This window comes from Lampris incognitus, chromosome 12, assembly GCF_029633865.1.
Source record: "Lampris incognitus isolate fLamInc1 chromosome 12, fLamInc1.hap2, whole genome shotgun sequence".
Classification (NCBI taxonomy): domain Eukaryota; kingdom Metazoa; phylum Chordata; class Actinopteri; order Lampriformes; family Lampridae; genus Lampris; species Lampris incognitus.
In genome coordinates this window covers 53790-71058 of record NC_079222.1, presented here as the reverse complement: position 1 = coordinate 71058, position 17269 = coordinate 53790, and the positions used below count along the sequence as shown (strand labels likewise).

The 17269-nt window shown below is 46.1% G+C and overlaps 1 protein-coding gene across 1 annotated transcript in view; it reads left to right on the top strand.

Annotated features, from left to right (window-relative positions):
- Window positions 1–6415, top strand: part of slc25a46 (solute carrier family 25 member 46) — a 65802-nt gene extending 59387 nt beyond the window's left edge. The window contains exon 8 of the mRNA XM_056290878.1: window positions 5298–6415. Within this exon, the coding sequence (XP_056146853.1) occupies window positions 5298–5852 (555 nt within the window). The 3' untranslated portion in view covers window positions 5853–6415. The remainder of the gene's footprint in view (window positions 1–5297) is intronic.
- Window positions 6416–17269: the final 10854 nt, after the last annotated feature.

Below are 17269 nucleotides of genomic sequence, written 5' to 3'. Positions count from 1 at the left end.
ACAGTTACTAGCAGCACAACTTTAGCAAAATTGAACCAAGGTACATTAGCTTCTAAGCTAGTTCAGCTCAAACTTGAACATAATTACTCTGCTGCTTGCAAACATTGTTAGTTATATATGCACAGGACTCAATAATTACATTATTTAATGTTTGTTGTTCTAAGTTAAAACGAGTGATGTAATGTTATAGCTGATTAGCCTGTTAGCTGAGGCCTACCGTTGATTTACCTGTTATGAAGTGATCACTGCAAATGTGGGCATTTTAGATTAGTTCCTCACTCCAAACGCTTCTTCTCATTGCTTGCAACCAAAGACGTCTCCGGTTAGCCTTGAAAGGGGTGCGAGTTGACGGAATTCTGTAAAACTTGAGCGTTTTGTTTTGTTTGTCAAAACGATTCTGGCAACCGACTACACAACACGACATGATGACGCCGGCCTAATCTTTGCTGCAGCCGACATACGCAGTAGAACCTGCGTGACATTAGAGTGACATAGACTGATAATTCCCCTATACAATAGGATGGGTTAAGTTCAGACAACAAATTCTTTGTAAGAATACGATGTTAAATAAAGTGGCTTTCTTTCTTCTTTCTTTCCGCTTTGGTTTCAAAGCACAATGGTAAAATTAGTTTATCGCCCCCGTTTGTTCAACAGCCTGCTCTGTGCCTCCAGGGGGATGTTGCTAGCTCGGTGGCCCTTCACTGAAGATTTAATTTGCAGGCTCTTAAGTGTAATCTCGCTCTGTCTGCACCTGAGGCTGAATCTCAGGTGATTCCTGTAGTCTGCCATCTTACGTGCAGTTTGCTCGCACTCACGTACAAATTTAAGGCAGTCCTCACTGAAATGAGTAAAAATATGTTATAACTGATCCCAAAAATAGAAATGGTTCTTGATCTTTATGCATGCCCAATAATCCAGGTAAGGAAATCAAATAAAGTTGAATCAGTTCATCTGGACACAACGTTAATTGGGAGAAACGTTTCATCATCATTTAAGTGACCTCATCAGTCTCAACTGACTGCATGTACCCCACCCTTATAAACAATACAGTGACTGTAGGTGTCCCACCTTTATAAACAATACAGTGACTGCAGGTACCCCCACCCTTATAAACAATAGGGTGACTGCAGGTATCCCACCCTTATAAACAATACAGTGACTGCAGGTGTCCCACCCTTATAAACAATACAGTGACTGCAGGTATCCCACCCTTATAAACAATACAGTGACTGCAGGTGTCCCCACCCTTATAAACAATAGGGTGACTGCAGGAGTCCCCACCCTTATAAACAATAGGGTGACTGCAGGTGTCCCCACCCTTATAAACAATACAGTGACTGCAGGTATCCCACCCTTATAAACAATGCAGTGACTGAGGATGTCCCCACCCTTATAAACAATAGGGTGACTGCGGATGTCCCCACCCTTATAAACAATAGGGTGACTGCATGTGTCCCCACCCTTATAAACAATACAGTGACTGTAGGTGTCCCACCCTTGTAAACAATACAGTGACTTAGGTGTCCCACCCTTATAAACAATACAGTGACTGCAGGTATCCCACCCTTATAAACAATACAGTGACTGTAGGTGTCCCACCCTTATAAACGATACAGTGACTGCAGGTGTCCCCACCCTTATATACAATGCAGTGGCATAACAACCAAAACCAACCACCATTTTCATATGCACATATGGGTGTGACCATTAACTATACTTAGAGTGGCCATGGGTACTGTTCACAGAGGGTCGGGGCATGTTGCAGTCACAACACTGTAAGATGTCGACACTTATGCTCTTAAGAGTGCATGTGTCACCATCTTACTGTTTGTTATGCAGCTGTATTGTTTATAAGGGTGGGAACACCTGCAGTCAGCTGAGACTGAAGATGTCACTTAGATGATGATGAAACGTATCTGTCTATAGACAAGTTTACACGGTACTTCCGGTCCATTAGCGCATTCGGGCCACCCTATGCTTTTCTTTTCCGGTGTAACGAGGAGCTACCTAGTTACCACAGTTCAGGGAAAGGGTTTTCTTTTGGTTGGCTTTTTGGCAATGAAGTGATGGGAACAAACCCAGACGTTTTTCGGTGGTTTCTTCAAATTCAAAGCCTTCAACCACATCCGTGATTCGAAATCTGCTGCTGGTTTTCTGTGGAAGGAAAACAATGGAATGCAGGGACATTGCCGTTTTGTGGCAGGTCGATGGGCAACACACTCTCTATCCAACCACTCATTCAGGCGTTTCCGTGTAGCAGTACAGCCACGCACCGCACAATGTGTCCCTGAACCATTTTTCTAATGTCCATTTTTAATGTTTAATGTTGTTGAAGATATTGCAGATCTAGGCTTGCATGTTTACATCCGGGTACGGATGTTTAGACCGGAAGAACAATGAACCCACCCCGGCGCCCTAGGTAAGGGTGGGAAAACTTGTACATAAACGTTGTGTCCAGATGAACTCATTCACCTCTATTTGATGTCCTTGCCTGGATTATTGAGCAGCATAAAGACCAAGAACTATTTTTATCTTTGGGATCAGTTATAAGAAATCAAACACTGGAGGATTCAAGATCCTTTATTGTTATGTCTCTAAGTACAAGAGAGTACAACTCTTAAGTACAAGAGAGTACAATTCTTGTGTTTTGGCTCCTCAACACTGCAGCAGCAATAGCAATAAAATAACAACAAAACAAAAAGCAGCAATAATAATAAATAGTGTGTGGGGTATGTAGGGTGCTGTGTGTGTGTGTGTGTGTGTGTGTGTGTGTGTGTGTGTGTGTGCAGGCTCTGCCTTAATAAATGTGCATATGTGTGTGTAGTTGTTTGCATATTTGTGTGTATGTGTCTGTCAAACTGTGTGTGTGTGTGTGTGTGCGTGCGTGTGTGTGTGTGTGTGTGTGTGTGTATGCGTGCGTGTGCATGTGGGTGCACGCAAGTGTGTGTGTGTGTGTGTGTGCATGTGTGTGTGCAGGCGTATGTGTGTGTATACTGATGATCTGCTGAAGACCACAGGTCAGTACCTTCAGTCCAGCACCAGATTTAGTGTCTTTAATGTTCTTTGTTCTGGAGCCTACCGGTCCGGGCTTTGGTCAGCGCGCTGTTCATATCCGCAACGGTGGGACCTTCTCCCACGAGGTTGGTATCAGATACCTCCAACCAAACGTAAAAACTATTAAGCTCGTCCGGGAGGGATACAGCAGCGTTGGCTGAGCTGCTGGGTCTCCCTTTGAAGTCCGATATTGTGTGTAATCCCTGCTAAATGCTACATGGGTCGTTAGCTCTTAGCTGTTCCTCAGTCTTCTTGCCATATTTTCATTTGGCTGCTTCGATCGCTTTCCAGAGATCATAGAAGCCTTTCTTCTTCACTTTGTCTCCCGTGGCGAAGGCAGTGTCTCATGCCACAAGAGCAGACTGAACGGAACTGTTTATCCATGGTTTCTGGTTTGGATACACCTGGACTGTTTTAGTGGGCACCAACTCCTCGATGCTCTTCCGGATGAATCCAGTAACTGCTTCCGTGTACTTGTAAATGTTGCCATCCGACGAATCACGGAACATGTTCCAGTCCACTCGATCAAAACGGTCCTGTAATACTGCATCTGATTGGTCAGACCAGCAATGTATCGTCCTCATGGTGGGTGCTGCTTACATCAACTTGACCTCTGATGACTAGTAGTTCTCCTGATTTCCTACGTTAAATGCACTTTTATTGTAAGTCGCTTTGGATAAAAGCGTCGGCTAAATGACTGTAATATAATGTAATGTAATGTAACTTCTGCCTGTTGGCGGGCAGGTGCAGGATGGAGGAATGATCCAATTTGCCGAACGGTGAGCAGAGGAGGGGTTTGTTGGCACTGTGGAAAGGAGAATAGCAATGATTAAGTAAGCCATCTCCCCGTGTGTTAACGTTGATATGCTGTAAGTATTTTGGTAATACTTTCCCCAGAGATGCTTAGTTGAAATCCCCAACCACGATGGAAGCAGCCTCCGGGTGCATATTTTCCACATTGCTTGTTGTCTTGTACAGTTCCTTGAGTGCCAGGTCTAAGTTGGCATCAGGCGGGATGTACACAGCTATCACAACAACAGCTGTGAACACTCTGGGCAGCCAAAATGGCCGACACGGGAGCGAGAGATGTTCCAGGTCCGGGGAACAGAAAGATTTGAGAGAATGTATGCTCCTAGGGACACACCAAGCATTATTTATCATGAAACATACACCCCCTCCCTTACTTTTCCCACCGGAGAGTTCTTTCGACCTGTCCACTCAAAACACGGAAAATCCCATTGGAACGATTGCGTGGTCTGGGATTTCCTTTGACAACCAAGTCTGTAAGGTGGATGATGTTACAGTCCCTTGTTTCTCACTGGAAGGAGATCCTAGCTCTTAACTCGTCCAGCTTGTTGTCCAGGGATTGCACGTTGGCCAGTAAAATACTGGGGAGTTTGCTCACCGCCTCAGTCTCATCAGCACTCAGGCTCGATGTCCCGGTCTCTGGCAACACTCCCTTAGTCTCTGTGGTAGCGCCATTGTTGTGCATGGTTCCCCGCAGTTCTTGTGAGCAGGGGGTCCCAGTGGAAAAACTCTGGATTTGTGTAAGTGATCATAGTGTCCATATTTATATTTAGTAATGTTTCTCTGTCATATTTAAAGTAACTGGCTACTTTAGAGGTGAAAAAATACAGACAAACAGTAAAATAATTTAAAAAGCTGCAAGGTCGTTGGGGAGCACAAAACAAGATGTCCTTATACGGCGCCATCTTGTTTCTAAGGTGGCACCTTATAAACCTCATAGTAGGAGAAGCAAAGATGGACATATATGAGCAGGAAAAACAAAACGGAGAAAATGTTGATCATGAAATTATACCAATGTTTATAGCATTAAGGTTAGAGTCTGGGTGGACTTCACATTTTGAGGGCTTTTAATACCTTTGCTTCTTAGTGGTGTTACAATGAAGTAGTGTGTTCTGTAACTGATGATCTGTTTTTGGCCCTTGTTTTATTTAGAGATATTCAGAAATTTAGTAATTTTTTGCTAGTATATTTTCAATTTTTAGTATTTGTCATTAATTGAGTACCTCTAATCCTCTAATCTCAAGTTTTGAATCAATCTGGGGTTGCTGTGATGGATGATGTTTTTTGGAAGTCTTAATGTAAATGAGTGACTGATCATACTGGAAAAAATGTCTTTTTACAGTTTTATGTCTCATTAAATAAAAAAGTCATTTGAAAATTAAAATTATCTCTCTCTTTCTCTTTCGCTCTCTTTTTCTCTCTGTCTCTCTCTCTAGAGTGATGTGGTGTCAGACACTCCTGGTCCTCTTGACTGTCTTCGTGAGGGCTTTGCTCGCCTCCTGGCTTCAAGTGCTGTGCGCAGCCGCCGCCTCCTCCCACTTGCCTTCCTGCTTGGCCCCACTCTCATCCATGGCCTCCTCCGCTACACCCTCGCTTCTGCTGTCCAGCGGGGGGCACTCTCCCTCCTCCTCCTTGCTCAGAAGAACAAGAAAATGACACAGTCATCCAATAGGCGGTTGTCCTACTTCCCCGAGCTGGCCGCCAACTTAGCCGCTAACTTAGTTGCCGACGCTGCCCTGCTTCCATTGGAGGGGGTGCTACATCAGCTGAGTGTTCAGGGCACGCGCACTATTGTGGACGACACTGACCGTGGTGCTGGTGTGCTGCCCATCAACACGCAGTATGAGGGCTTCACCGACTGCCTGGCTGCTAACAGCACTGGTTGTACCTACCGCTACCGTGGGCTGGGTGCTGTGCTGCTGCAGTACGGGCTGGGTGCTATCGTGCTGGGCGCCACTAAGGCAGCGTACAATGCTTATGCCCTGGCCTGACCCCTCCATGACCCTGTTGTGACCTTCCTTCACTGGGGAGGGAGGCACATTAGTTGATAGGTAGCGTCACTCAATGTAGGAAAACTGAAGGGAACAGTTCTTGGTTGGTTGGCTAGCTGGGCTAGTGCATTAGCATGTAGCATGTTGGGGTGTGTGTCTGGTTGGAATGTCATCTTTTCCTTGGGAAGTCAGAAGAAGATGAAGGTGGTTTTTAGTGCTAGTGTGTTAGCATGTACCATATTAGCATTCCAACCAAAAGGGGTGGTGGCACTACCAATTCTTTCAAAGTAGTTATTGTTATTTTTATTATTGATATTGTTGTGAATAATGTTGATTGTAAAAACAAAAAAATGTACAGTGATGAAAGAAATCTATCTATAATACATTTTCTGTACCTTTAATTTATTGCACCCTTTTTTGTTTTTTAGAAGTGGAGAACATTGGCCATTGTTCTTGGCAGAATGGAGGGAGAGAAAGAGTTTGACACCAAAAATTCTGACATGTTGTGCTTAAATGTTTCACTTTGTAAAACTGAATGGAATGAAATAAATGCCAAAAGTCACCAGCCATTTTTTAAATTTGTGTCATTAATTTTCATTATTTCTTGTATTATTATTCATACTATATAAGCATTATTATTGATATATGTACAAAAGTATTGGGACACACTTCGTAATCATTGAATTCAGGTGTTTCATTCAGCCCCATTGCCACAGGTGTGTGAAATCCAGCAGTTAGCCATGCCGTCTGCATTTACAAACATTTGTGAAAGAATGGGTCGTTCTGAAGAGCTCAGTGAATTCAAGCGTGGTACTGTCATAGGATGCCACCTTTGCAATAAGTCAGCTCGTGAAATTTCTTCCCTGCTAGATATTCCACAGTCAACTATAAGTGGTATTATTGAAAAGTGGAAGAATTTAGGAAGAACAGCAACTCAGCCACAAAGTGTCAGACCACGTAAAGTCACACAGCGGGTTCAACGAGTGCTGAGGCGCATAGTGTGTAAAAGTCTCCAACGTTCTGTTGATTCAATAACTGCCGAGTTCCAAACTTGCTCTGGCATTAACATCAACACAAAAACTGTGCTCCGGGAGCTTCATGGAATGGGTTTCCATGGCCGAGCAGCTGCATGCAAGCCTTACATCACCAAGAGCAATGCCATGCGTTGGATGGAGTGGTGTAAAGCACGTTACCACTGGACTCTGGAGCAGTGGAAACGTTTTATGTGGAGTGACGAATCACGCTCCTCTGTCAGTCTGATGGACGAGTCTGGGTTTGGCAGATGCCAGGAGAACATTACCTGCCTGACTGCATTGTGCCAACTGTAAAGTTTGGTGGAGGGATAATGGTATGGGGTTGTTTTTCAGGGGTTGGGCTAGGCCCCTTACTTCCAGTGAAGGGAAATCTTAATGTTTCAGCATACTAACACATTTTCGACAATTCTATGCTTCCAACTTTGTGGGAACAGTTTGGGGAGGGCCCTTTTGGGGAGGGACCAAAAAGGTATTGTTCTAACTTACTGTAACCTTACTGTCTTTCAGCCAATGGAGCATCTTTTCCAGGATGACAGCACTGATGCTGACCCAGAGGATGGAGTGGTGGTGTCAGAGATCCCTTGCCCCCGGTCAGAAGTGAACATTGCTGTCCTTCCAGGATTAATAAATACCATGACATCGACCTTGTGTGATCAGGAGCTCTATATTCAGACACTTGATCTTGTGCGAAGACTGTGTTCTTGAAGCTGACAGTCCCAGTCCCACATTTTGCCATTTTGCCCCCTCCTTTGGTGGCAAGAAATGTTTTTGCTCTTTTGTCTCTGGCCACTAGGGATGGTAAGATTCCCCAATTCACACTGGTGCAGCCAGCCAGCCGCATGCATGTTCAAGATTTGGGATGAAACTTGTGAAAAGGCCTGTTTGTGAAAGGTCCAAGTGTGTGTATATGTGTGTGTGTGTGTGGGTGGGGGGGTGGGTGTGGGTGTGTGTTTAGAGGTCATACTTGTCTTGCATGATGCTGGAACACAAGTGCTACTAGTCCAGGTCTTGTACTGCCGATGTAACAACATGTTGAAAGTGATGAGGCATCATCAAGTGAAAGTCTACTAGTGTCACAGCCTCTCTCCCTTGACATCAAAGCAATCGCCCTTGACACCTGCTGACCCCCCCCCCCTTCACCCCGGTACACCAGCTGGCCATCAAAGCAATCGCCTCTCTCCCTGGACATCAAAGCAATCGCCATCACCCTTAAAAAGCCTCCACTGTGGACCAGTCTTCGCTGGAACGTCGCCATTCATGGACTTCTGCCTGCCAGTCTACCTGCCACTGAGCCAACTCCTGCTCTACCCCTGAGATCGGTCACTTCAATAAAGACTTGAATTCTTCCCTTACCTGGTTGTCCCGTCTGCTTTTGGGTTCTTTCCAGTACGTTCCAGCCAATATGGACCCAGCAGACCATTCCACCACAGACCTGGCCACGGTCTGCCAGGCTGTAGCCAACCAGGAATCGTTCCTCGGCCAGCACACCTTGTTGCTACAGGAGATGGCTGACGCCCTCCGTGAGCTCAGCTCAAAGATCTCCGGAATCCAGACCCAACTTAGTGCCTCCGCTAGCCCGGGACCCGCCCCTCCAGCTCCGCCACCCTCAGCGCCATCAACTTCGGCTAAGGAACCATGGGTTGCCCCGCCCGATAAGTATGATGGAGATTTTGGACTTTGTCGCCCTTTTTTGATGCAGTGTGAGATTGTGTTTAACCAGCAGCCCCAGTCATATTCCACGGATGGAGCCAAAGTCGCTTACATCATGGGTCTTCTCCGGGGAAGCGCTCTGGATTGGGCTACAGCGGTGTGGGAGATGCGGGCCTCCACTTCCTCATCCTACGCTGAGTTCACCACTGCTTTTCACCAGGTTTTTGATGATCCCGTGCGGGGAAAGGATGCTTCAAAAAGACTGATCTCTCTCCGCCAGGGTTCCCGCAGCGTCGCTGACTACTCAGTTGAGTTCCGTACGCTATCAGCGGAGAGGGGGGTCCTCCCTATAGTCCCCGGGTCCTATAGTCCCCGGGTCCTATGTTCCCCGCTTTGTATGAGACCGGGGAATATCGGACCTTTTTGTATACAGAGGGCCCTATATTCCCCACTTTTCCCCAAAAGGGTCCTATGTTCCCCGTTTTGTATGTGCAGGGAAACATAGGCCCTTTCTGTATAAAAAGGGTCCTATGTTTCCCTAGGGCACCCGGGGAACATAGGACCCTATTTATAAAGAAAGGTCCTATGTTCCCCGGTCAGCAGGTTTGACGCTGTTTGGCGCAAAAAGTGCATTTTCAATAATGCATTATTTAGGGCAGATTATTAAGAAGACAATGAATCATACGATTTCTATTTTTATATCACAAAAACGAATTCACAAAGTCCAGGTTGGCTAAAGTATGTGGAAACTTTCGACACTAAACCAATTTCAACTTATTAGGCTATAGCCTATATTTGGGCGCATAACCCACCCCGGTAGTTCTCTGATATTTATGCGTGAAATGTGTCACTTATCGAGGAAAATGCGCCTCGCCGAGTAGGTGAGCTGGCTCGTCTGTGTCTGAATGTAATATAGTAAGCCTATGTTCCTTAGGCAGTTGTACCCGGGCATAGCTCAGTCGGTAGAGCTCTCGCCTATGGATCGCAAGGTCGTGAGTTCGATCCCGGGTGCCGCCAACTCATCGTATGAGTAGCACATTGTGCGAGAAGTGCTGGGAGCTGAGGGTAGGTGTTGTGTTCCGTCCTCAGCAGTCCATCTCCCAGAGGTCTAGCGCATTGTACCAGGGATAGACTCCTGCGTAAGCTGGCTGATACCGACAATAGGCCAATTCCGACCCACTTCTTCTATGTTCCCTAGAAAACCGTCGTTCCCATCATAACCACACCAGCTTATTGGGAAAAGCATCTGACAGATATTAGATAGAAACCATCTGCTCAGTAAGGCCCTTTAAGCATCATAATTGTAATGATAATAATAATAATAATAATAACATAATAATAATGACAATAATAATAATAATAATAGCCTAATAATAATAATGATGATGATGATGATGATGATAATAATAATAACAATATAGCCTTATATTAGAAATGCTAAAAATTGGATAATTGAAATATTTATAATTATAAAGTAGGCTAATATAGCATGGTAATAACAATAAAATAATAACAATATCTGCTTGGTCTCTTAAGATTCTAAGATGGTGTATGCTACAGAAATAACGGGACATAGGCCTAGGCTAATGAATACGCCTTTTTGACAAAATATGAATGAAAGGCCAATCAACAACGCTAAAGCTGAATCACAAAACACATATTGCTCGAAAAATAATTTATAAATAGCCAAATGCACACATGATTTCGAGTTTGGAAATATTTAAAACTTGTCGTGGATGTGTGGTCATCTGCACGCAAGTTTCCTGGCGCTCTAAACCACAGGATCAAAGTTCATCAATGTCTAAACCGCCCGCCAACTTGCAACAGTTTGCAACAATCGGTTGTTATCGGTGATAAATCGTGGACTCACTGTCATGTGCTTACTAGCCTACAAGAAGACAAACAATGGCGATAGTTATGGATGGTGATCGAGGGGGCAAAGTGTTGGTACATGAGAACTTCAGATAGGAGAAGCACCGCACCAATCAAGACACCATTAGATGGAGGTGCTGGAGGTGGAACTGTAGAGTGCCACTGATCACAACTAGATTTGAAGTGGTGGACGTGGATGCTAACATTATTGTGCACGATGTTGGGGAACACGTGCATCCCCCCCCCCCTGACGGAGAAATGGTGCACCGTGCAGAATTCCGACAGGGGGTGATTGCAGAAGTTGCAAGGGAGCCAACAGTCCCAATCAGAAGGATCTATAATGCGCAAAGGGTCCTGCAGCGTCGGCAACGTCAAATCCAGGGTTTTAGCCCCTCTTTGCTGAGTAGCCTAATGGACTAGGACTACTCATTTTGCTTTTTTGAAGAAGAAAAAAGTTTTAACGTTAGGCTAGTTAGGCCTTGGAGATTTTTGTTTTAGACCATGCCTTTTCTGGGGGGCTTCTGCCATAGACCAACCCTTTTTCAGCCAAGCTTTTACTAGAAGCATTTTGTTATTAATAGCCTATTATCAGTGTTACTATTGATAGTATTATGCCTGTAATTGTTATTTGTTATTAGGCCTCTTTTATAATTAGGCTATTATTATTATCATTATCATTATTATTATTATTTATTGATATTATTACTATTATTATTATTATTAAAGAAGAACATCAAAGGATGTAAGGTAGCACTCATCAAATGAAAAAAAAAGACACAATTCTCTATTTTACCATTTCATTGTTTGGCATCAGTCATTAACTTGGCCGGGTGGTCTTCTTCAGAAACCTTAATGACTGATGCCAAACAATAAAATGGTGAAATAGAGGACTGCCTCTGTTATTTCTTTACCATTTGGTGAGTGTTACCTTACATCCTTTGATGCTCGTCTTTGATTCATGTTTTTGGTTTAGCACCTCCACAAGCCTTTAGTTTTTTGAGAAGCACATATTATTATTATTATTAGGCAATTAGCCTATTGTGTAAGGTAGGCGGCCCCTGTTGATGGATACTTTGTGCTGGTCCTAAATTCCAAGGCCTGGTCTAAGTTCTCTGCCTAAAAAGTTCATCATTAAAGTCTTTTTGAAAGAAAGTCTGCCAAGTGATTTAATATGGAAAACGAACTGCAAAGTAACAAGAAAGTGGCTGAAGTGTCCAGTGCTGTGCAAATTGAACTTTGAGCGAAGGTGGAAATGGCTAGGTTATACTGGTAGGCGGGCCTACTGCAAGACACACTTGCGTTGATTGCCGACTGTCCATGCTGAGCCGGAGAGCCAACTAACTAGGCCTACTGCAGTAAATATTGGTAAGAACTAACAATAAAGCAAATTACAGCCTCCTCTAGGCGGAATTTACAACATATGCGATATACAACAGCCAACAATGGTAATACGGCCTAATTTAATCAGCGGAGGAATAGATTGTCGTAGCCTACAACTCAGCCATGACCCCAGTTTTTATTATTTTGGACCCGTTAAGGAAATAATTTGCAAAAAGGGTTCTAAGTTCCCCAGTTTGTTCCTCGATTGGCAATAGCGGGGAATATAGGACCCTTTATTTGGAAAAAGGTCCTATGTTCCCCTGGAAACAGCGGGGAATATAGGACCCTTTTTCCAAAAGAGGGTTCTATGTTCCCCGGTGTCTATTGCAACCGGGATTATAGGACCTTTTTAGGGGAAAACGGGGAATATGGGACCCTTTTATTTTTCGAAAGGATCCTATGTTCCCCGATTGGGAACATAGGACCCGGGGACTATAGGCACGGCCCCGCGGAGAGCGGATGGAACTACGAGTCCCTCCAGGCCGGGTTTTCCAACGGTCTAAGCGAATCCATAAAGGACGAATTGGTTTCCTACTCCGAGCCTGGAGGGTCGGAGGAATTGGTTACCCTGGCCATTCGTGTGGACAACCGTCTCCGGGAGCGGAGGAGAGAGAGGACGCACCGCTTTCCTGGTCACAACAACTTTCCATGGGCCACACCTCCAAACTCTGGGGGCCGAGCTCGCTCGACTGAGGCTGACGTCCTCCGAGAAAGCCCGAGGCGTGACTCTTCCCCAGCTTCGGAGCCGATGCAACTCGGCTGCTTCCGGCTCAACCCGGAGGAGCATCGACGCCGCATAACCGAGAACAGCTGCTTGTATTGTGGTCAGCCTGGTCACTTTCTCGCCTCCTGCCCTCACCGTCCGTCAAAACTAGCAGGCTCACGAGGGAGGGGGAGGATCCTCGTGAGCCCAACTGTCTGCCCTCTTTCTCCTCGTCCACGTACCCAGTTGCAAGCTACCATCAGTTTTAAAGGTCAGTCCACTAAACTTTTGGCTTTAATTGACTCTGGAGCTGATGAAATCTTTTTGGATGCAAGTGTTGTGAAGCAGTTAGGTCTTGCCACTGTGAGTCTGGACCAGCCTCTTGAAGCTAATGCCCTGGATGGACGTCTCCTGGCCCGGATAACCTCTAAGATCGAGCATGTGCGCCTCCTGTTGTCGGGAAACCATCAAGAGGCGTTAAGTTTTTTTGTTATCAATTCTCCATTTGTTCCCATTATACTTGGTCATCCCTGGCTGGTTAAGCATAGTCCCCATACTGATTGGTCATCGGCCAGAATTTCAAGTTGGAGTCCCGTCTGTCATGCCATATGCCTCCAGTCTTCTGTGCCTCAGTCGGTCCCCTGTCAGGTGTCAAGCCCTGGCTCCAGGAATGCCAAGCCCGATGCTCTGTCTCGTGTGCATGGGAAGGAGTCTGAGCCCAAGCTCCAACCTGACACCATCGTTCCCTCTACCTGTGTGGTTGCGGCTGCGGCTGTCACCTGGAACATTGAAAGGGAGGTCATGGCAGCACAACAGACTCAGCCTGACCCAGGTAACGGTCCCCCTGGGCGCTTGTTTGTTCCAGATGCTGTTAAATCTAGTGTGTTGCAGTGGGCTCACTCTTCCAAACTTACCTGCCATCCTGGAGTAACCCGTACCCTAGCCTTCCTCCGTAGGCGGTTCTGGTGGCCTTCCATGACGGAGGATACTGGGTCTTTTGTTTCTGCCTGTCCTGTTTGTGCCCAGAATGAGCCCTCCACTCGGGCCAGTGTCGGTCTGCTGCGCCCCCTGCCTGTTCCACACCGTCCCTGGTCGCATCTGTCCTTGGATTTCGTCTCTGTCTAGCCGCCTCCGATGGTAACACCGTTGTACTGACTGTTGTTGATCGCTTCAGTAAATTTGTTCATTTTTTGCCCTTGTCTAAACTGCCTTCGGCTCGAGAGACTGCGGATCTGCTGGTCAGGGAGGTTTTCCGGGTCCACGGTCTTCCCCGTGATATAGTGTCTGACCGTGGTCCCCAGTTCACTTCTGCGGTCTGGAAGGCTTTCTGCTCCGCCATCGGTGCCACCGTCAGACTGTCATCTGGGTTCCATCCTCAGACCAACGGCCAGGCCGAGAGGGCCAACCAGGCATTGGAGACTGTTCTCCGCTGTCTGGTGTCTGCCAACCCATCCTCTTGGTCCTCACAACCTCCCTGGGTAGAATATGCCCATAACACCTTGCCATCGTCTGCTACTGGGTTGTCCCCTTTTCAATGCCTTTACGGCTATCAGTCCCCCCTTTTTCCTTCTCAAGAGGTAGACATTCCGGTTCCGTCTGTCCAGGCCCATGTCCGTCGGTGCCGTCGGACCTGGCGGCGAGCCCGTGCTGCACTGCTCAGGGCCTCCGGCCGTTGCCAGCGCTTGGCGGATCGTCATCGCACCCCCGCTCCGGACTACTCCCCCGGTGACCAGGTATGGCTCTCTACCAAGGACCTACCCTTGAAATCGGACGCTAAAAAACTGTCCCCCAGGTATATTGGTCCCTTTTCCATTGTCAAAGTCATTAACCCCTCTGTGGTCCGTCTGAAGCTGCCCCGCACTCTCCGGGTTCACCCTTCCTTCCATGTGTCCTGCCTCAAACCTGTCTCTACCAGCCCTCTAGTTCCCCCGGCCCCCCCGCCCCCACCTCATCGTATGATCAACGATCATCCTGCTTACACTGTTCGTCGTCTCCTGGACTCTCGTCGCCGCGGTCGCGGCCTGCAGTATCTCGTTGACTGGGAGGGATATGGCCCGGAGGAAAGGTGTTGGGTCCCTCGTCGCCTTGTCCTGGACGCGAACCTCATCCGGGACTTCCACAGGACGCACCCTGACGGGCCTGATAGGTCGCCCAGTGGCGCCCCTCGGAGGGGGGGTACTGTCACAGCCTCTCTCCCTTGACATCAAAGCAATCGCCCCCTCTCCCTTGACATCAAAGCAATCGTCCTTGACACCTGCTGACCCCCCCCCCCTTTCACCCCGGTGCACCAGCTGGCCATCAAAGCAATCGCCTCTCTCCCTTGACATCAAAGCAATCGCCATCACCCTTAAAAAGCCTCCGCTGTGGACCAGTCTTCGCTGGAACGTCGCCATTCATGGACTTCTGCCTGCCAGTCTACCTGCCACTGAGCCAACTCCTGCTCTACCCCTGAGATCGGTCACGTCAATAAAGACTTGAATTCTTTCCTTACCTGGTTGTCCCGTCTGCTTATGGGTTCTTTCCAGATACGTGACAACTAGTTCGCTTTTTGAGTGTGTGTGTGTGTGTGTGTGTGTGTGTGTGTGTGTGTGTGTGTGTGTGTGTGTGTGTGTGTGTGTGTGTGTGTGGGTGTGTGTGTGTGTGTGTGTGTGGGTGTGGGTGTGGGTGTGTGTTTAGAGGTCATGCTTGTCTTGCATGATGCTGGGACACAAGTGCTACTAGTCCAGGTCTTGTACTGCCGATGTAACAACATGTTGAAAGTGATGAGGCATCATCAAGTGAAAGTCTACTAGTTCGCTTATTGAGAGTGTGTGTGTGTGTGTGTGTGTGTGTGTGTGTGTGTGTGTGTGTGTGTGTGTGTGTGTGTGTGTGTGTGTGTGTGTGTGTGTGTGTGTGTGTGTGTGTGCACTTACTTGTTAGTGCAGGGGTCCAAAGCAGTCCACAGCTCAGGAGCAGAAAGTGATGGTAATAATGTTCTTTGTTTCAGAGCATTAAAACAAAGTGGATTCGGGCGTTCGTGTTGTCGTGACGCAGATTCAAGCCTGTGGTGCGTCTGCTTTAGTTTGGGGGTAAAAATGACGACTTGACTTGTGAAAGTCTTTCTGTCACACTGATGACGCGCTGCTTGCTGTTCAGTGAAGTGTTCTAGTACAACATTGTGCACACTTGAGTGTTGAACTCCTGTTCACGGTCAGTAGGTGAACTTGAAATACACTTAAAAGGGTCCTTTTAAAGGTGCAGCGTTGCGGTCGGCATCACTGAGTGCCAGCATGAAATGCATATTTGAAATGGGCAGAAGGAGGGAATTAAGTACCCCAATTTAATTCCCCAAAACGTGTTGAAACTGAATTTGTGATGACGGACAAACCCACCGCCCTTTGCTGGCTCCGTCCCTTTGGAAATGTGGGGGACATTCAAGTTTGGCTATGCAAAGTTGACTTTGTTTCCCCTTGTTGTTTTGACTTGACTAAGTAGTAAATTGTGTCGCTAATAACTCGAAATGTATAGCAAACAAATGTCAACAGCTTGGAAACATGTTGTTATTCTTTTCTGCCTTAACATGACACTGGCAAACAGCACATAAAGGAAGCGTGTTAGGTGGTAAACCCTTTAAGACACGTTTATACATCCTATCAACAAAGCTTGCGCCACATTTGATGGCTGTCGCCATACCTTCCTTACATTCACAGTATTTCACCCAATGTGCAGTGGGAAATGTGACGGCGTGGCGCTAACAAGTGGAAAACAAATCTGCCATCCGTTCCACACGTGTGGTCGAAGCGGACGGTGATGTTAGCGAAAGTAGTAATGAATAAATAAATAGATAAACAATAAAATGTTATGCGTTCGGTACAGACGAAGACTCGGCACTCGGACAGACTTCACTGGTCTTTAATGTAACATTGTCTTATCTTGCAGACGTCCACGTGTACACAGCTACAACTCTCTAGCAACGGAACAGCGCTCTTCCTCGAGGCAAGTATACATATAGTATAAGTTTAGATAGAATATATATAGAGAGAGAGAGCGAGAGAGAGCGAGAGAGAGAGAGAGAGAGAGAGAGAGAGAGAGAGAGAGAGAGAGAGAGAGAGAGAGAGAGAGAGAGAGAGAGAGAGAGAGAGAGAGAGAGAGAGAGAGAGAGAGAGAGAGAGAGAGAGCCCCCTTACCGATGGGCTCCAACACTGGTAAATGCCTTAATTGTCAAAGGTGGAATACTACACCCCCTTCCCTTTTAAGATAAGAATCAACAACAGTGTCAACAATCATATAAGTTTCACCAGCTTCATAAAGGATTAGAGTAAAACAGATAAGTAATCTTAAAGCACGTTTTTTTAAACATGTTAAAGTTCATCAAGTTCAGAGTTCAATCTTCTACACAAAACAGTAGTCTCCTTTGTTTGCCTCTTTTCCCTGATTGTGATTTCCGGCTGCAAATATGCCAGTGTTGTTTGTTTTGAAGCTGGTGAAGGTAGTGTCCATCATTTGCAAGATATTTACAAGTTATGTGTAGCTATTTCCATATCACTTTAATGGACTATGTGAACACTGTAGCCTGTTTTATGTCTGTGGATGTATAACATGAGTTATATAGCATACAGTAACTGGTCTCATCTTCTGTGTCATTCCACTTTTACAAATGTATTCTTTCATGAGAATGACGACAACATTAAAGAGCATTCAACTTTACTCCAGCCTCCGACTTTCTCTTGAAGCCTGACAGCTATCTGTCAATTTGTGTACATTGAGGACAAAAAAATTAATTATATATATATATATAG